The sequence below is a fragment of the Anarhichas minor genome, unplaced genomic scaffold (assembly GCF_050575085.1).
Source record: "Anarhichas minor isolate MPS153535 unplaced genomic scaffold, ASM5057508v1 ptg000003l, whole genome shotgun sequence".
In the NCBI taxonomy this organism is placed as follows: Eukaryota; Metazoa; Chordata; class Actinopteri; order Perciformes; family Anarhichadidae; genus Anarhichas; species Anarhichas minor.
Genome location: NW_027466449.1, coordinates 986,632 through 1,007,545, shown reverse-complemented (window position 1 = coordinate 1,007,545; position 20,914 = coordinate 986,632). Strand labels below are relative to the sequence as shown.

The following is a 20,914-nucleotide window of genomic DNA, read 5'->3' as shown; positions in this document are numbered from 1 at the left end:
ACACCCCCAGGACTCCACTATTACATCACACCGAAAATACAAACAGCTTTCAAAACACACACGGAAGTTTACAGAAAATATTTTTTATTAATGAAGGTAAACATTTGTTTGTTGACGAAGGGGATGTAGCTCAAACATCCACAGCACTTTTTTTTTTGGCTTAAATGACTGACTGTGTCCAACAGAGGGGCGAGCAGACGCTAGCTGCACTGGATGACTGTCTGTTCTGTGGGGGACAGGGTTTGATTAAGGGGCGGCCATGACGGGGATTCACACAGAAGCGTGTTCAGACGTTTGTACTGTTTCTTGGACTGACGTTTCCCACGCAGCGCCCGAAGACAGTTCAGGATACCATTGTCTACTAGCACCTGGGGAGGGAAAAAAACGTGTTCAGGGTTTTTAGGAATATACCACACTGCAAGAGATGACAAATCTTTTTTTTTTACTGCAGACATTTTGACTCGTCACTGCAGAACATTAACGGTGGCTCTGTTCTATTCAACGTCCCACTGAGCCAAAAGCAATATAATGCATACTCATTGTTTTACAGCATACATTGACACACCTCTGTTACACATATGCATTCTGTTAGCATATGTTTGGCAGGAATATATTTTGCTCTTCGAAGGAGCTCTCAAAGAATGTGAGGATTCTGCTGGGAGAAATAATCCCCACGAACACATAAAACGGTACAGATGGCTGTTACTTGTATCCACACACTGTCACGCGTCTCATCCGGTTGGTGTCGGAGCTCATGACAGAGCCAGCTGTTTTTCATGTAAACATAAATCAACACTTGTCCTATGAGGGAGTTAAAAGTATCATATCGTCACTCACCTCCACAACAAAACAAATGAGGAAGTTGAGAGCAGCCACGGCGACGAGCACCATTTTAAAATCCATATCAATGAAGTTGTGCAGTTTAAATAGAGGACCGACGGGCCCGGGATACAACACCAGCCAAGTCGTCACAGCAAAGAGGACAAGCAGCAGAGAGAGGAACATCCCTGGAAAGATGAGAAGAAGAAAAAGCAATTCAAGGTCCTTAATCTTCAATAGGTTTCACTTGTAATATTATATTTAATAAAGCTGAACGACGGACAGCATCCCCTGCTTTGACCCCAAGTCGCCATCCTCGGACATTTCTGCTGACTCACAGTTGAAGAAGAGAGGTTTCTTGTGAGGGTAGCCCTTGGTGACCACCACAGCCATGATGATGTACTGGAAAGCTGACAAGGAAAACACACTGGTGTTCTCCATGTTGGGCAGATTGGCCACGCCAAACAATGTTGAATTGAGCGGAACGTACCTAAAAGACAAAAAATACCGGGGAATGGAGTTTTACAGCAAGTGTAGCTGGGATACTGTTTTTTTTTTCTCTTCTACATCTGAGCTATTGTAGAAACAAATACAAAATGCTTGTTCAGGATATCCTGACTCGAAATAAAAGCTCTTTGTGGCTGCGCGTGGCCTTTTCACTGACCAGTCCTGTGAGGTGGTGATGAAGAGCGCGGCCAGCTGGCCCAGGACAATCATGCAGGTGTGGACGAGGAGGCTGCCCAGGACAGGCAGGGCCAGCAGACTGGCTGAGGGTCTGCAGGGGTGCAGCTCCTCACCGGGGCCTCCTCTCCCCATCACGATGGCCAGCGGAGTCACCACGAATAAGTCACAGAACAGGAACTGCCAGTCAGTCAGGGTCGTCCTCACCTAGAGACACACACAGACAACATGTGATCAGGATGCCGGTCGTTGACAGCCGATGAGAGGTGCAAACAGATGGCTTTGGATTCAAACGCATCAAGTCAAATCAATAGTAATTGAATCCTGTATTGACATAGTTTCTTATGCGTAAAGCTTTGCCTGTATACACTGTGGTCATCTCCAATATGAGTTTCTGCACTAATGTAACACATCTGGCTTATGTCCAGTGTCATGCGTACTGCCCCGTACTGGAATATGTGTCACGTTAGCTCGCCAGAGCCGAGGCATGTCCATAATGAAATAAAATGATTTATTTAAATAAAAATGGCTCCACTGCTACTCACGGTGTAGAGGACGAGGACGGAGCAGAACTGGATGAGGCTGTAGAGGGCCATGTATCTAAAGAGACTGAAGGAGGTGACCAAAGAACACCGGCCCTCTCTGCACAGTCAAGGAGAAAAACAAGTGTTGTTATTATTTATTCCGCTCACTGTACTACAAACATGTCCGGTTTAGTTGCTTTTCAAAAACTTTGTCCACATTTACTTAATGCTTCCTGCTTCCTCACCTGATGAGCAGCGGCACACAGCTGATGTTTTCAGTCTTGGAGGTGAAAGGTGACGCGACTGAGGCCTCGGCTTCGGACAGGGAAACCCCGACATCAGCGGCTCTCAGGGCCCCGCAGTCATTGGCCCCGTCCCCACACATGCCCACCCGGTAGCTGTAGTAATAGAAGTCAAGTAGTAGCATGTGTTAAATTATACAAATTACTACACGTGATTATACATTAAAATTAACAAATAGATACACTGGTATTGAGAGGCAGTATCTCACAATACTTCATAGACTTTCTGATGAGAATGAAATTAAGTCTTTTGTTTAGCAAAATGTAGACTGTTTCCCCTTAAATTGAATAGTATTGATATTAGCTTCTTCTTGGGTGTTGAAGCCAACATGGATGTGCTCTAAAATGCAGTTCCTCTAATGGCCACTAGACGGCGAAAAACTATTCAAAAAATTATACACTTTTTGTATTTTGTATTTAAGTTGAAGTAGTGGATTAGTCAGTGTTCTGACCCATGCTTGGACAAGAAATATAACTCAGAATTTCATATTTGACAGTTCAAATCCATTTATCAATTAATATTTGAAGTAAGTGTTGGGACTGCAGGTTAATAAGGGTTTGATTTCCCAGACGTTTTCTTTTCTTTCTGTTCTTCCCGTGTGTTTCCCATCCTTCCCCTTTTTTGTGTCTGAACTCACTTCAGTTTCTGCAGCTCCTTCATCAGCTGGGTTTTCTGGTCGGGAGCCATGCGCGCAAATACGGTGGCTCGCAACAAAACCTGCAAAGACAGCAATGTCAAGGAAAGTTGACAAACAATTGATCACATCCTGATTTGAAATACAGTCCATTAGTCTAATGCCTCAGTATAATCCAATTCAATCATTGTCCCCCGTCACCACTCCCCTAATTGTTGTGTGCTAGCATCATTTTGTTGTCGGAATAGCACGGCCCACTGTCGTAATATCCCTGCTGGGACGACATAGCATACATTACCTTTGGCAAATACTCCGGGAAGTGATTACAGAGAGCAGCAAAGGACTTGCCGTTAATAGCCAAGTGGAGGTCAAAACCACTCTGGTACAGGCTCTGAGAGGAGAGAAGAAAAGCATTACCAACAGCAGCCAAACTTCACCCTCCCAGTTTACACATGTAGGCCATGAATGCCTATTATGTGTGCTACAGTGAGAGCTACTTAATCATTAAATATGTTTGAAATCAGTTCGAATGATCTTCTTGCCACACCGCTCAAACTGTACGAGAGATAATAGGACACAAAGACTTGGGACAAATATTTAGGTTTGACTTCAAATCAAACCAAATCACTGTTCTCTTTCAAGTTCCAGAGCATGACAGCTTGGGAAAAGACTTGTGACATATGATGACGGTCATCTCCTTTTATGTTTTGTCTAACAGAGTAGAACAAGTATCGCTACAATCCAAAATGCCACGATTGACTGATTTATTGACACGGGTGAAAGTTGCTACAAGATACATGATTCCTCTCTTCCCAGACATTGACAATAGAGTACCCCCGAGACTTAAAAAGACTAAGCAGGACCAACCCGAGTGACAATAGAGGTTTGGGCGTCAGGGGCCCCTCCTTCTTCCAGGCTGAAGTTTAGGGTGGGCATGGATTGGGCAGTGTGGGGGGTCGCATTGACGAATATCACCTTCTCATCGACTCCCACCATGCCACAGCTTTTTGCTACATTGACTGCTGTTAAAATGTTGTCCCCTATGTGAAGAAGGACAAAAACAAGATTGGACGCGAAGTTGATGGCATTAAAGTTGACGCCTGAAAATGAATGCTTTATGATAAAAAAAAATAAAAATTAAAAAAAAAGAAGAAGAGGAAGTGAAAAATATCTCTCACCAGTGACCATGACGCTGCGGAGGTTTGCCAGTCTCAGGACGTCAATAACTTTGGCACTTTCTGGCTTCACCAGATTCTTCATCATCAGCAAGCCCAGGAACCGCATATCTTTCTCTACTTCCCCTCTGCGGACAGACAAACAGCTGCATTTCAGCATGACCGGAAGCGTTGGAGCCCCAAAGCAGCCAGAAGCACAGACAGGGTTCCCACCGTTCAATGGTCCTCAGGTCAGTGTTCCCGTCTACTGGTTTATAGGCGAGCGCAAGGACTCTGAGGCCTTCACTGGAGAAGCGGCTCAGTTCACTGGAGAACTGCGCCGGCACTGTAAACATGAAGCAGCCCGTTTTGTATGTATGTGATGTATAAGAGCCGACACTAGACATTCATATATATTTTTATATTAAAAGGAGTCTCCTCGTTATAGTACTAATATGAAGTTACTGACCGGTTTCTGGTCGGCAGAGGCTTGCCACCATCTCTGGGGATCCTTTGATGAAAGCGAGTGGCGAGTGTCCCCCGCGGGCCACCGTCACCACGCTCATCCTCTGCAGGGCCGAGGAGAAGGGAAACCTCCGAACAATGGCCATCGCCTCGCTTGTGGTCTGACGGCAAAATGAAAGACAAGGATGTCAGTTTTGCATAACTGGAAACTCCAGACAGATATTGGCACAGTAGGGAGGGACAGTAATAAAAATAAAAAAATAAAAAAAAAAATAAAAATAAAAATTGACGGATTTGACGTTTACAACAAAGAAGCCCTACTCATCAGTCAATAGGAGGGTGAAGGTAGGGACACTCACAGTCCCTCCAGACGGAGGTTTCAGAACAGCCAAAACTCTGTGGCCTCCAAACTCTGCATCCAGCTCCTTTCCATCTCCCTCTGGCTCCTGGAGGGTCTGGAAAATAAAATGTGATTTAGATTAACATGTTTTAGCAGAAGTAAGATGAAATGTTATCAGTGGGAGAAGAGATCGCTGTGGTCGCGCAAAAACAAATGTCTCAGAAGTGCGAACAAGATGCTTTTTCAAGTAACAATACTTGCAATATTTGTTCATATTGATAGGTAATAATGTCAAAAATTAAAGGTCATGTTTTACAATTTTTTGTGTACCTGATACCAACAGAATATTTCAAATAAACTGTCCATATTGGCATTTACTTACAAATTATTTTGAAGTCTAACTGAGTCCTGCATGGGGCTTGGTATATCCAACCTCAATACAGTTATATAATGTGTTTATTACTGGTAGTCAGTCACCGATTTAAATCTTTTTTCCCCAATTCTAGACTATCATAGTTCTTGAAGGGCTTCTTATGTTTAGACATTTAACATCGGAGAACTTTGGCTTCTTTCGTTAAAGAACAAAAGGGTTTTGTAAGTATGCCAGTACTGTTTTAGTATCAGTACCAACTTTGGTGATCTATCAATACTAATATTAAAAAATGTGCAATAAACACCCAGTTCTAGTCAAGAACCTCTTGAGTTAAATAAAACACGCTTTAGAGTGTCATACCCAACCAGTGGACTCGACCATCTTGAGCTCCAGGGGGTCTCCGAGGGGCTTTCCTTGCAACAGCGTCACAGTGTGACAGCAGGCCAGGCCTGAGAGCATGGGCCCCGGGGCCAGGAGCCTGGGATCTGGAACCAGCTCTGAGAAACCGGCAGTTCCCCCCTCCATCACCCCCCACACATCCAGACCCTCCTCCGTAAGAGTCCCTGTCTGGAGACACAACAGCGCTCCGATGAAAGGCAACTTCAACAGGTCAAACGGCCGCAATGAGTTCTCCACCTACAGACGTCAGCTCGTGGATTTCCCCCTCACCTTGTCAAAGCAGAAGAGGGAGACCTTGCCGCAGATGTTGATGCGTGGCGGACTGATGCAGAAGATTCCCTGCCTCTTCAGCCTGCCCTGGGCGTAGATGGTGCCCGTGGTGATGGCAGCGGGCAGGGCAGGAGGCACTGCGATGGTCACCAGATCCAGGCTCCTGATCACCAATTCCAACCAAGTCACCTGGACACACATCCAGACACACGTCAGTGCGGTCACTTTCTTTATTGTTGGCATGCCAAATAAAGACAAAAAAAAAGATCTGGTCCTTGCACTTACATCAGTCCTGAAGAGGACCACAAAACTGTAAATGGAGCCAAAAAAAGCTGGAAAAGGAAGGACAAATATTGGGAAGAGTTTATTAATGTTCAATTGTTGAATTAAAGTAATCTGAGTAAATTAAATGTAAATACAGATAACATTAGCTTCTTTATACGCTCTTGAAACTAAATCTGGAAGGTCACTGTTGAACGTGCTTACCGACAAAACCCAGGAGGAACAGGAACTTGAAAGAGTCTTGGTAGAAGCGGAAGTCGGTTGGCTGAGGATGCATAATGGAGCTTATCAGGCTACCTTTGGCTGTGAAAAACCCTGAGGATGAGATGAAAGCAGACTAACTGGCTTGACTTGGAGAGCAAACGGAAGCTCTTAAAGGAATGCTTCACAGTGCAAGCCTTACTAGTTTAAAGCATTGCAGACTCGCAGGCGTGAGACAGCTTATGCAAAGTGTTTAGAAAGGTAAGGTTTCAGCGAAGATGCATCCTTAAGGACTAAAATGTATCGACTGCATTTCCCCCCCCCTCATAAAACATTTCATTCATTCATTTATTTCCACTTATCCGGGTTCGGGTCGCAGGGAAAGCAGCCTTAAGAGGAAATTCCAGATGCCCCTCTCCCGAGAAACGCTTTGCAGCTCCTCCTGGGGAACTCCGAGGTGTTCCCAGACCAAACCAGATATGTAACTTACCAGTTGGATGTGCCCGGAAAACCTCTAAAAAGGGAGGTGTCCAGGAGGCATCCTGATTAGATGTCCGAATCACCTCAGCTGACCCCTTTCGACGCGAAGGAGCAGCGACTCAGAGCTCCCCTTGGATGTCTGAGCTCCTCACCCCATCTCTAAGGCTGAGCCCAAACACCCTACGAAGGGAGCTCGTTTCGGCCGATTGTATCCGCGATCTCATCCTTTCTGTCACTCCCCAAAGCTCATGACCATGGGCGAGGGTGGGAACGTATAGATGGACTGGTAAATTGAGAGCTTTGCCTTCCGGCTCAGCTCCCTCTTCACCACAACGGTCTGGTACAATGCCCGCAGCACTGCTGACGCCGCACCGAACCGCCGGTCCATCCGACGCTCCTTTTCACCCTCACTCGTGAACAAGACCCTGATGAACTTGAACTCTCTCTAAAACGGACACTCTCCTCCACCCGGCTGCTGAAATCCTGTCCATGAAACAGGTGACAAGGGATGTGCGCGCCCTCATGCGCGAGACCTGCTATATTATATAGCAGGTCAGTATATAGCTTATTCAGCAGTTATATATATATATAATATATAACTGCTGAATAACTGCTTCAAAGCAACACCAGAGGTCAAGAACTCCACGGATTGAAATGTTACAGAATCACGTCAGTGTTTCTACTCACCGGTGCTCGTGACCACAGCAACAGCATCGCTGCCCCCCCCTTTGGCCTGAATGAGCTGGGTGCCACAAAAGAGGGTGTGTCTGCGCTCCGTCTCTGAGCTGTACCTCCCCTCACCAGTCGGCAGTGGCGTTTTCAGCATTGGGACACTTTCACCTGGACACAGGAGCGACGAGGACAGGTGAATACAGTGACTCCTCACGGGGCCGATGGACAGCAAGCCGTCACAAATGCTGAATCATGCAACTAGACAATGCGTAGCTGAGTGTTTTTTCTTTCTTGGGGGAAATTAAATTGAATTGCAATTTTCATTTCAGATTTGAGTGGTTTGCCAAATCAAAATGGTTCAGATTTAGGATGTAAAAAGGATGCAAGTCAGAAGTCTCATGCACCATCTTTAACAAGGGACAATGAAGCAAAAGCTTGAACCCTCACATGTGTGCAGTGATCTTGAATATCACTTTTGACGGCTAACTTCTGACTCTAATCAGCCTCAAGGCTGATATAAATGGCCTTTTCTAAGCTAAGGAAAACACAACAACTCTTAGTTTTGGGTGGTCATACACTGATTAAAACATATTTAGGAATATTGTATTCAATATTTGTCTATAGATCCCCCCAAATGTTAACCACTGTTCCTTTAGAGGGCTTTTTAAAAATCAAATCCTATATAATAAGTGTGAAACGGTTAGCCTACTGCCTGGTGTTGGCGTTGAGGTTTTGTTGATCACCTGTGAGCATGCTCTCGTTGACCAGACACTCCCCGGCCAGCAGGGCAGCATCACAGGGCAGCAGCAGACCTTCCTGAGGGATGATGAGACAGTCGCCGGGGACCAGCTCCTCCGAGCTCACACACTCCTCCACTGAGAAAACACACACACACACAACTAGGAATGAATGTCCCCATGGGGAGATGGCTTCACTCACACTAGCATACAGCAATTTCTCAAAATAAACTAGACCTGCAAGCTACCGAAACAGAATATAATTTTCTTAGCATGTAGTCATCTCGTTTGCTTATTAACAGATGTTTGCCCCTTATGACCACAATTTGCCATCCATGCCATATGTTCAATATGGACATTCTCATATATTCCATTGTGATCTAGGACTGGAACACTTTTCATAGTTCAATATTTATTTGATCAATACATTTGTAAATTAACAGTTTTAAACATTTTTTGACCCACTTCAAATGATGGTGATTTATCACTACATGAAACCATGGCCACACATTAATGCAGGACTCATGTTAACGCCAAGAGAACAATCCATCGCTTAACACACATCATTTTCTGAAACTACAAGAAATCCCCATTAGAAGAGGAGTACGTTTGCAGAAGCTCACCTCCCGAGTTTCTCCGTACTGTGACATTTGTGACAAACTGGGCCATGTTGCGGAGAGTGATGCTTTGCTGTGGAGTAAGGTTTTTATAATATTAGTTTATCCATATCCAGAGCTAAACCCACAACAGAGTACCGTCAGATTAAGTACCCCGCCACAAACTCACCTTGCGGATCTCATAAAGTGAGAAAACGATGGAGAAAACGGAGATAAGAAATATACATATGGCGTATAAATAGTATCGATCGACCATCCACAGGATGATGCTGAACACTTGGAAGACGTAGAATGGGTTGAGGACCTAAAGCAGCAGATAAAGAGAGAGACGGAGGGAAAGAGCGAGTTCAATTTGATACTTCGCCTGGTCGTTGAATAAAATATGTCACTTCAAACTTTCCGAACCGCTCATAAAAAATAAAACAGACAATCTGAGGCAGGCAGTACAAAGGACAGACTTTCCATCTCACCTCCTCAAACAGCAGTCGTATGTAAGGCTTCACAGGCACATCGATGAGGTTGGGCCCATACATGCGTCTCCTGAAACAATTCATGTCATGAATAACTCTAACGAATAATAAATAACCAAAGAATCAGATTAATTTTCCATTCGTGCATCTTTTCCGACCTCGAGCTCTGCTCCAGGTGACTCAGGCCCTTTTGGAAATCATACAGGTCCTTGCGGGTCCAGTTCTCATTGAGGATGCTACAGACATAAAGATGGAAGAATTCAACATTATGGTTAAATATTTGACTTTCTAGCTATATATTGAAAATATAACTGAGGAAAAGCTGCTCAGGACTGTGTGCACTGCTGTGTTTTCCCCGTTTCAGTACCTGACACGACAGAAAGCTCCTTTCCGGGCCATCCAGATGTAGCGCAGTCCTTCAAACAGGTAGTAGCGCAGCAGTGTTTTCTGCAACACAATAACGGTCACTTTCAGCCCGCGAGAGAAGATCCCCTCGGGCACACTGTTCTGCCAAACGTTCACTTCTTCCTCACCTCCTCCTTGTGCAGCTGAACCGTATCTCTCCATTCATTGTCCTCCAGCTCTCCCAATAGCTCCACACTGAAAGGGACAAACCCAGTGAGTAGAGCCTACACACAGCTTTCCCAGACACGCTCATACTAGTGTTAAAAAAGCCTAAAAAGGTGACGCTGACAGAGGACTTGAAGCTGACCTGCCGTCCTCCATCTCTACTGTGAGGACCTCCACCACATGACGCTGGTCAAAGCTGTCCTGAAGGTAAAAATGACACAGATACATTCGTGATTGTTGGAAACTAGGCACGACCAAGATCCTTATTCTTGCTGTCTGACGAGAATGTCATGGGACAGAACCAACAAATATAAAGCTAAGTAATCAAGGTACAAATCTACTTATTATAACATATTAATGTAACGTTCCACCCAGTAAGATGTGAATCCAACAGAGGGCTTGGGTGATGAATACTGGTCAGAAATTGGTGAAGCAAGATGAGGTATTTACTGCAACCTGACTGATTTTTTGAATGCCAATATTTTGTAAATTAAGCTGGTAATTGCTAAGAACTTTGTGCCGATGTGTGCAGAATTTATTCTGGAAAAGACAGCTTTTCGGACATCAACCTTTCAAACTAACATTTCAGCGCAGGTTCTGTTAAAGAACAGGGAAAAACGTGGGACAAAGTGACAGTTCATTTCCTCACTCTTATCAGCAGAATATCTGCCAATGCCAGAGGGCAGGAGCAGCAGCGGGCGAGGACAGCGAGGCGCGGGCGCCAGTGAAACACGACCAGGAGGAGACCCAAGGACAGCACGGCGGCCAGACGACACAGCCACACCCGCCAGCGCACCCACTTATAGCCCTGGACATCCTGGTGGGGGGGGGGGGGGCGAAAGAGTCAGACAGTCCATTCAGATTCAAAACAAAAGTCAATTTGCATAACGCTGGTTAGCTTATCAGCAACCACATTAAACGATTAAAACCGCATTCAAACGCCAGATTGTGACAGAGATACCTAAAACCATGATAGGAAATATTCAAAGCCACTCATTCCTCTGCATCTGTAAGGGCAGCACGGTTATAGAGGCCGGTACACATCTGTAAGTTCTACATCTACAGGGTTCATCAGGACACTACCGCTCCCACCTGTCCACTCGGTCATCAGAGACTGAAAATGTACTTGTATTGCTGTATTTTCCCAGACATCATTTGCCACACTTGGGTTAAGCAGGAAAAACTGTGGACGCTCTTACCATGTCTGAGTCAGGGCTGAGCAGGCGGTCGCGTGGACAGGGTGAGGGGAGTCCGCTCTGCGACTGGACCGCACTACCTACAGAACAGGTGCAGTGTTTCACGTGAACTGAGCAGGACAACACACACCCTCAAAGACAACACAATACAAAGCACGCACTGCAAAGCTCTAGTCGAGGTCAATGATCCACACTGTGTGAACTTGTTTTTTAGTAGGCTTGTTTTAAATCCCATTCTTCGTATGAACTCAGTGGCACGGAAGCTTTTTATTGTGTACAATATGGTCTAAACTGGGCTAAGGTGTGCTACATGTCCGACTTACCCGACATCCATTACACTTAATAGTAGGACATTTACAGCCTGGGTCAATGTGGTGAAAACTACGTGTTTTAAATGTTTAATTCAATTAATTCCTCTGCAAAAAGCCTCGGAGTAATTATATGGGGGGGGGGGGGGGGAAAGGAAACAATACAAACACAGTTAAACTTTAGGAAAATATGTCAGATAGCGGCAGGCTTTCATAAAGTGTAATAAACACACCGGAGTTTGGCGGAAACACTGCGCTCCTCTAGAAACAATAACTTTTAATGGATACAGAGGAGAGTAAAATAGCCCATAAAGTATCATAACAGTTGTTTGCTACAATCTCATAGTGAAGTCGCTACATATTAACAGCTCACAATACCAGAGGAGCTTAAGAAAAACACCATAAAGTGGAGTAAGCTGTTTGTTTAGCCCAGGGATGTTTAAAGCGAACCCGGATTCTCACTTCCGCTTTCTCAGATGTGGAAGGATCGAAACAAATCCTACTTCATTCACATTTAACACATTAGATAGAGGGGGGGGGAATTAGCTTACCGTCAACCCGAGAACGTCAGCATAAAATGTTTATATTTCCCCGCAGATGGAGAGTGTAGAGTGAGCAGATTCCAGCGCACTAGCTGTTGTTTCCCACCTTGCTTTTGTTCATCTGCATACGTGTCCCGAGCGACCGACACCTGACTACGAGCGAACCGACTTCTGCCCCCCCCCCGACCATTTATGTTGAGTAAACTAAGCATTGTCTTGTTAAAAAAAGGCCACGTTTATTCCACACTGTTGACTGTGGCGGCACCGAGAAACGGACGCTACAGGATACATACAAAAACAAACAAAGATGAAGTATATATTGTAGGATATTATCAGTTAAATATTATCAGTTTGTGGTTTGTTCACAAATAGAAGGACACCAATCACCTGACAGAGAGGGCAGACAAACTCAATTAATATTTCATAGTTTTACTCTCCTTGGCATTGACATAGATGTCAGCGCATCAAAATACATTTAATTAGTTTAAAGTAGCAGTGTGTAGAATATAGTGCCATCTAGCTGTGAGGTTGCAGATTGCATCCAACTGAATACCCCCTCTGCTGACCCCGGCCTGTCCAAGCGTGTCGGGACGACTACGGTGGCCTTCTGGTAACGCAAAAGCCAAACAAGCTCTCGCTAGAGCCAGTGTTTGGTTTGTCCCTTCTGGGCTACCGTAGGAACATGAGGTAAAGAAGACCCGCTCCCTATGTAGACATAAATGGCTCATTCGAAGCTAATAAAAACACCATGAGCCTTTGTTTTCAGGTGATTAAACACTAATGAAAAGATATTTATGAATATTATATTCCATTTCTGCCAATAGACTCCCCTAAATCCTACACACTGCTCCTTTAAGTCAGGTCTGATGTTGACATACATAAAATAATGATCCAGTCACCGCCACATGAGGCATACAGCTTATTAAGTAAAAACTGGTGTCAGATCTTTAGTAGAGTGGTATTGTGAAGAAGTTGGATCAGTGCATCCCTAACCTTAATGTTAAAGGAATGTTCAGTTGGATGCCATATGCAGAAAGACACCAGAACAGATGTTCATCTTATTTGTGTCCCATTGTTGCTCTTGTGTTGGCTTTCATGGACACACGCATCACAATATACACACTGCACAAGAAACCAAAGAAGTGAGTCATTTGTTTGGTCATAATACACAACACATGATCGTGGTAAAGGCTAGTCATGTGAAAGCTAATCAAGGCGTATGTAACGGAATGTGAGATATTTTGCCAAATCACATGCTTGCTTTGCTGTAACTAGGCCAATCTCTACCAAGAAGGTCATCCGTCATGGTTTGCTGTGTGTCAGACTGTTTGGAAAGATCTCTTTAAAGAAATCTCTGACACAAAAGGCTACACCGTAGCAGCCTGTATTTTTATAATCTTTAAAGTGGTATTTCATTCCAGCTGGTTTCCTCACCTACATAGACTGTCTCAGCACTCACAGGAATTCCAGGCTTCTAAAGTCATGATTATGCCCCTTTTAAATTACCGTTATCTCAGGCAGCAATCAATAACTCCCTGTTCAAAGGGCCGACTACATTAGGTGGAGGGAGGCCACAATGGATAATATATCCCTACAAATATGACTTTATAAATCCTGCTGTGGCCAATGAGCTGTGGACTACCCAAAGAAAGTCCAGTCTTTCAGTTTCATCTTCAACCGGACCATTACGCAGGACAAAACTTCTGTGATGTCAAAAAAAGGGAAACGACTATCCACAAAGGACTAGACAAGACACAAGACTAATATAATCTGCGCTGATTATGCAAAAATCCAACCTTTAACCTCAAATAGCACCAGCTTCATCGACAGGCTACGCCAACAGCCTGTACACTCAATTGATGGTGGGCCAACCTGACACTTATAGTACCGGGCTCTGTTAAAGTTAGCCATCTCTGTACAGCAATTGTTGGTTACTTAATGGCCTACATATATACGCCAATCCTGAAGCTAAAGATGTATCGGTCCAGCTCCAATTGAGACACTTAGTAGAAGTTACTGTAGTAGTGTTTGTATTTGTATTTGGGTTTGTGGTGCTTCTGAAAAGACATGTTAGTGGTGAACTTAAATGCGCAAGATCCGAGATTGGGAGCGTTTTGATTGCCTCTAAACGGCTCTCAACATGTCAACTAACTACGCCAACAGTGGTAACTATTGTGAAAGTGCTGACAGATAACACACACAGAGGGACTTCATGCTCTGCTCAGGTAGACATTACTCCACTGTATCTGTTCATAGACAACAGTTGTTTGATGCCATAGAAATGTTCAGAATGTTAAATAAAGCTCCTTTAAATGTCTCAAATGTAATGCCGCCCACCTCCATTGTAATGGGGAGAAAGCAGACAAACAAAAGATCAGCTTGGCTCTGTCCTCCTAGAGGTAAGAAGGGTGATAACATGTTTTTCTTTTTGTAATTTAGGGGGAAATTGCCCTTTAAACTCCACCAGAGAACGTTTATATTTGAAGCACACTCTTTAATTAATTACACAACGATAGGAAAGTCCAATACTTATTTATTGATTTGATCAAAACAACTTATTTTCTTCATTGATTGCCTAATGGTGATGGTTACATTAAAGTCTTGGCTAAACTACAACACTAGTTAGCTACGAGCCACATTATTGATTAGTATACTTAGCTGCTGGTGATTGTGGAGTTTGTTTTTCTGAATAACGCGAGCTGACAGCAGAACATTGTCGGTTATTGCCCCCTTAATTAAAACCTGAAGCTAATCAACACTTGCACAGACGAAAACTGAACCGGTTTGCAGGTTTTAGCTAACTAACCTTGTTCGTTAACAGCATTCAAACACACTCACCATTTATATCCATCCTCAGGTCACGATGACTGGCTCTGCATTAGCATCGTAACCTAAATGACAGAATGTCTTCTGACCAGAACAAACACAAACACACAAACAAGCTTCCTTGATCAACATCCAGCTAACCCATCTGCAAACTATACCCTTCTACGGCAAGTCGCGAAGTCCAAAATAGTCACACGCGTGCAAAAGTGTAGATAGAAACCCCGCTAAAGCCAGCCTGCTGCATTGGTATCGCTTACTGTAAAACCGCATTGCTTACAACAGTCTTAGCCTCTATATAGCGGAACATTTTCTCTATACGACAAGAGATTTGATAATTAAAATGGTTCCCGATGAATAATTAAAAATCCCTACATAAGTTTGATTACAGTAGTTTCATTTGAATGTTTTTGCCAGTCCTACAATTTTCCAATAGGACTGTAAATATTCACAGAAACGCACTCTAATTGCTTTCCTAGGGCATCATTTGCAAATAGCTGATAACACTAAACCTAATGCTTTAACTCATTTACTGAAGCTTTGAATCTTTATTATAAGCCATTTAAAAGAACAACTTCTGGGTTGCCAAATAGTATGGGAATCTCTTCGGCAGGTGTTTATACTCCCTCTGCACTGCACTTGCTTTTTATTAAAGATAGCAATGATTTACATGTTATGTTTTATTAACCTTGTTGTTGTAGAGTCCCTGTTTGTATGCAGCTTGACAGTAATTTCTTCACAGACCAATAAATACAAATAGAGACCACATTCCAATGAAACTTCCCCCCCAGCAGACATTTTGACCTGTGCAGGAAATGCACAGGTTCAAATAACAGCATTAACAATGGCTTCATTCTGTTAAGTCTCCCAGTTAGCCATATCAATGAACGAATATGGACTACACAAGAGCCCTGGATCTGGCTCATCTAAATGGAATGCAGCCATCTTTAATGTCACTAATTCCACCTGTCTTTTACCTAGTAAAAAAATAATTAATTGTATATATTGTGCATTTAATATTTTTTTACTCTGCTATTTTTATTGTATATATTGTGCATTTTTATACTCAATATGTTTTATTTTTACTATAATGCTGCTGTAGCGAACAAATTTCCCCTTGCGGGATTAATAATCTAATCCCGTATCTATCTATCTATAAGTGTCGGCTGTGAAAAGGGCCTTTCTGGCAATTAAAAATGTCTCATTAGATGCTTCAATATTGTTTATTGCAATGTAAGTCGCAAAGGCAATCAACAAAAGAGTAATTTCTTCTTTTCTGAACCAAAAACATTCACTTTCCATCATGAGCCCAGCACTTCTTTAATTAACACATATCTAAATATTTACAGTCCACAAGCTCCATGAGCTTTTCCTAAAGAGTAAATACAACAGAGCCAAGTATTTAAATTTTTCAAACAAATAGCAGAAATGTGGTCCAACCTGTTGCATCACTCAAAATATTTTTCTTTTACAGTTTTTTTGAGCAGCCTTTTCTCACAATGTTCTGTATTCCTCGACCTCATCAAATCCCGCTCGGCGCACGCCAACACACTCGCATCCCCCAAACTAAATAAAAATGATGAAAAGGTGCTGATGTAGGCAATAGTTTCTTGGTTTGCTCTTCTCTTCCTCTTCACTTTGTTCAAGGTCAGTGGATCTCTTGAGCCAGCTGGATTTTCACACGTTCATATAGCTGCTGCTTTCTTCTCTTTGTAAGTCGCCATCATTTTCTTGATCTCTGCGATGGCTTTTCCCGGGTTGAGTCCCTGTGGAGCATTGTGCCGAAAACGGACAGTGAGAAACCAAACCTCTGTTAATTATGTGAGAGAATGTGTGTGAGAACACTTTTGAAGTACCTTGGGACACGTCTTGGTGCAGTTCATGATAGTGTGGCAGCGGTAGAGAGAGAAGGGGTCCTGAAGTTTAGACAGACGTTCCTCTGTGAACTCATCACGGGAGTCAATCATCCACCGGTAGGCCTAAAGAGATAATAACACAGTTGCCATCTGCACCATCATGAATCATTTTTACTATAATTAATTTTTTTCAAAAACAGCCACCAACCGGAGGATAACCTCATTAAATATTAACAACATGGCCTTTGCTCTGGCACCGCCCTCATAACTAAATATGAAAACCCACCTGCATGAGGACAGCAGGTCCCAAGTATTTGTCTCCGTTCCACCAGTAGCTGGGACAGCTGGTGCTGCAGCAAGCACACAGGATGCACTCATACAGGCCATCCTGTCGGGTTAAGAAGAAATAAATCATCACTTGATCATTAAAAGTGTGATTCTGCTACAATACATCGTGGAAATAGACAGGTGGCGTTATCAATCCTGCGGTTGGCTGGCTAAAATCCTTGTGATGAAATGACAACCGTGACCATGTTATGAAGACCTCCAATATGGCTGCCCCAGCATGCGTTGTATAATTACAAGTGAGACGTTTAATTACCAGTTTCTGCCTGTCTTCCACCGACTGGAAATACTGCTCTTTCCCTTCTTGAGTGTCATCCTTCTTTTTCAGGTAGGGCTCGATGGATTTGTACTGCGCGTAGAAGTTGCTCATATCCTGGTGGAAATCACACAACGATGGGGAACTCATAATAGGCACCCCAACAGACCAATAAATGCACCATATATGATTTTCTTTATGTCATGCTACTTTCACACACTGTTCGCGATCATCTGCTGAAGCACTTTCAAATGTGGCCGTGGAAAGAAACGCTATACACTTGCAGTACTTACAGGCACCAGATCTTTGACCACATACATGTGTGGGAGCGGGTAGATTTTCGTCGGTTTGCTTGTGTTGGTGTCAATTTTGTTAAGGCATGCCAGTGTGTTGCCTCCATTTATGTTCATGGCACATGAGCCGCAGATACCTGAAGAAATTAAGAAACAATTAACGGGTCACTGACATCTGGCACAAAGGTCAACTTAAACAGGCCTGTTAACGTGTTTCATTTCTTTTGATGACTATTATTTTTTTGTATCCAAGTGGAAATCGTTAAAATTATGTGCAATCTAGATTAATTTCTTACCTTCACGGCAGGAGCGTCTGAATGTGAGTGTGGGGTCAATCTCATTCTTGATCTTAATGAGGGCATCCAGAGTCATTGGACCACAACTATAGCAACAGGAACATGTCACTACGTTATGACATCGATTACGTTATTGTGAAAAGAAAAATACAGCTCAGCAACGTTCTGTTCATGGGCCCGGCTACGACTTACGTGTTGAGATCAATTTCATAGGTCTGCATTCGCGGTTTGTCTCCAGTGGTGTCTGGGTCCCAGCGGTAAATCTGGAACTTCTTGATCCTGGGTTCAGGAGCCGGGGCAGCGGCCGTCTGAGCATGACGTACCATCTGGATCATAGATAATAACAAAAAAATTATAAAGACCGTATGAATTAATCACACATTTTTTCTTTTTTTTGAATCCCTCCAGTGTGTTCTTCTTTCATCCTTTCTACAGAAAGCATTTTATTTTAGGTAAGAGTAAAAGAAAGAGCCATAAAAGCGAAAGGTACTGTATGTACAAAGGAACACGCCATGATGTGACCTTGCTGCTGTTTCTGTGAACTCAGGCCAAAATAGGAACCACTTGGTTATTCGATCCTGCAACACCTGAGAATACTACTTGCACTAATACATTAACTCATGCAAACAACTTTAGAAAATGAAGCTTTATTTGTATTTCACGAATCTAAAATAATGAACAGTGTATGCTTTGCAGTAGAATGAAGAGACAAACTAACAAAATAAAAGAAAGGTACCATAAGATCACAACAACCACAAATCATTTAAAACATCTCAACGAAGGCATTTAAAAACCAGTCTGAATATATTAGGCCTGATATTAATTGTAAGATATAAAAAACTACAGTTAGAAGGTAATAAACAGATAAGCAGATCATATTTCGGATTAGATAAATATGTTTTTGCCAGTTATTCAATAGTGTTTACCCTTTTTCATAAGAAGGTATAGAGGCGCCCCCTAGTGGTAGTTTGGGTGAACTAACATGAAAGCGTTACATCACTGAGCAGTCTTCAGTTACCTAACTGACTTTCAGGACAATGAAAGAAGGACTTCAGCACAATAACTTAAATTATTCTATATGGTCGTGAGAAGTAAACATATCTTTGTTTGTCCTCACTGCTAAAACAAAAACGTTTTGATTTGATATACAGCCTTTAATGAGAGAGAGAGGGGTTGTATAACAAGCTCAGTTAATTAACAATGGGTAGATTTACTAAGCATTTATCAGAAAGGCCTGTATTCATAATGAAGCATTGACTGTTTTGCTAAATGTAAATACTACTATAAGTTAATCGTATTCACACTACAGGCTTCTTCTATAGAATCTTCTTCTTCTATAGGCTTCTTCAATATTCTGTCACATTCACACACAGCCTGGGAGCAGGGTGTGTTGTTACAGGTCGTTTGATGACCAAACTAATATTACACACTTTTGGGATAATTCACAATAGCCTAAGCATAAACGTTACAGTCAATGAATCAACACAAATGTAAAACATTTCCTAAAAGTAGCCCACGAGGCATGTCTGTTCTTATACTGAGTAAAAAAATGTTTGTACTCACCACCATCATGCTAGAATTCCTCACAGCCAAAACATTTCGACACAAGGCGCCACCGACCACCGACATCTTCCTAAGTTATAGAGTTAGAGACTAGAGACAGTACACTACAGGACAGACAGGGCAGCTCACTTTTGTATCGTCAACTAGAGGGCAGCAGTGTTACACCATTGAATGAATCATAAACAGTACACGATTTAACCACTAGAGGGCAGCAGTGTTACACCATTGAACGAATCATAAACAGTACACGATTTAACCACTAGAGGGCAGCAGTGTTACACCATTGAACGAATCATAAACAGCACACGATTTAACCACTAGAGGGCAGCAGTGTTACACCATTGAACGAATCATAAACAGTACACGATTTAGCCACTAGAGGGCAGCAGTGTTACACCATTGAACGAATCATAAACAGTACACGATTTAACCACTAGAGGGCAGCAGTGTTACACCATTGAATGAATCATAAACAGTACACGATTTAACCACTAGAGGGCAGCAGTGTTACACCATTGAATGAATCATAAACAGTACACGATTTAACCACTAGAGGGCAGCAGTGTTACACCATTGAATGAATCATAAACAGTACACGATTTAACCACTAGCCGCAACTAACTGTTTAGACTAAAAGCCCCGCCCTATACGTGCGTCGAAGTGACGTTGGAGTGCGGCGTCACGAGCTCCCACCCAGCCCCTTCATCCGGCTTTCAGACCACGAACGTGCACACAGATTTTTTTTGTGCTGCTACTGGAATAAATATGAGCCTCAAGCACGATTATGGGGCTGTTCATGTTGCCGTATAACAACACATGCCCCACTTAATTGGGTCCTGAATGTACACTTCGTATATGAATGTCATATATATCCGACAGCACCTGAAGATACCATATGTAAGCGTCTCTTTGGCAACCCTCATTGCTGTAAACGAGGGTCAGTTATATATCCATAACAAAAACAAACATGCATTGCTATGCAGGTACAATTATTCAACATGTCCTTGACCCATCCATTTTTATATACGTTATATAAAACATACATGCCACTGGTTTTCTGCTGCAATAGTCCAGTTTCTGCAATTGGATCACTTTTGGTGGACCCCTGTGTGATGCCTTAAAAAGGGCCCATAAAAGAGACAGGAGCCGCTCTGTGTGATTGCAGTATGTCCATTTTATGTATGTAGTATAGTAATGTAATGACTGCCAGTCTGTTCTCATTCAATATGCATCATATCACTGGAACAGGGATGTACACAAGAAGCTATTCTAAAACTAATGTACTCATGTAGATTTAGATTCATTCAAAGATCTTTGTCCACATGTTCAATACAATTTAACGCACGTGACTGACTCTCCACATTAGAAATAACCTGCACCCCTCATTATAATAGTGTACACAACCGACTGGCCAAATATACTGTATTTTCCTGGCTCAGACCGTA

At 42.9% G+C, this 20,914-nt stretch overlaps 2 protein-coding genes across 3 annotated transcripts; both read right to left on the bottom strand.

Annotated features, from left to right (window-relative positions):
- Positions 1-63: 63 nt before the first annotated feature.
- atp13a2 (ATPase cation transporting 13A2) lies at positions 64-15,015 on the bottom strand. Of its 2 annotated transcripts, none has more exons than XM_076092712.1 (29): positions 14,876-15,015; positions 11,191-11,267; positions 10,641-10,808; positions 10,134-10,192; positions 9,955-10,021; positions 9,789-9,868; positions 9,580-9,657; positions 9,422-9,491; positions 9,121-9,255; positions 8,958-9,024; positions 8,341-8,472; positions 7,613-7,765; positions 6,449-6,559; positions 6,248-6,294; positions 5,963-6,151; positions 5,654-5,860; positions 4,940-5,035; positions 4,585-4,741; positions 4,350-4,461; positions 4,140-4,264; positions 3,829-4,001; positions 3,260-3,352; positions 2,965-3,044; positions 2,270-2,422; positions 2,046-2,142; positions 1,484-1,707; positions 1,158-1,309; positions 838-1,007; positions 64-368 (listed from the first exon to the last, which is right to left on the bottom strand). In XM_076092712.1, exons 1-29 carry the CDS (start codon positions 14,886-14,888, stop codon positions 201-203), a joined length of 3,453 nt encoding a protein of 1,150 aa, XP_075948827.1. In that variant the 5' UTR covers positions 14,889-15,015; the 3' UTR covers positions 64-200. The 2 variants fall into 2 exon arrangements, with proteins under 2 accessions (XP_075948827.1, XP_075948828.1); XM_076092713.1 differs by lacking the exon at positions 14,876-15,015 and adding an exon at positions 12,047-12,176.
- Positions 15,016-16,545: 1,530 nt separating this feature from the next.
- LOC142948476 (succinate dehydrogenase [ubiquinone] iron-sulfur subunit, mitochondrial-like) lies at positions 16,546-19,535 on the bottom strand. The gene is made up of 8 exons (XM_076090540.1): positions 19,470-19,535; positions 18,099-18,232; positions 17,907-17,992; positions 17,611-17,747; positions 17,318-17,434; positions 17,003-17,104; positions 16,717-16,839; positions 16,546-16,626 (listed from the first exon to the last, which is right to left on the bottom strand). Exons 1-8 carry the CDS (start codon positions 19,533-19,535, stop codon positions 16,546-16,548), a joined length of 846 nt encoding a protein of 281 aa, XP_075946655.1.
- Between the last annotated feature and the right edge of the window lie 1,379 nt (positions 19,536-20,914).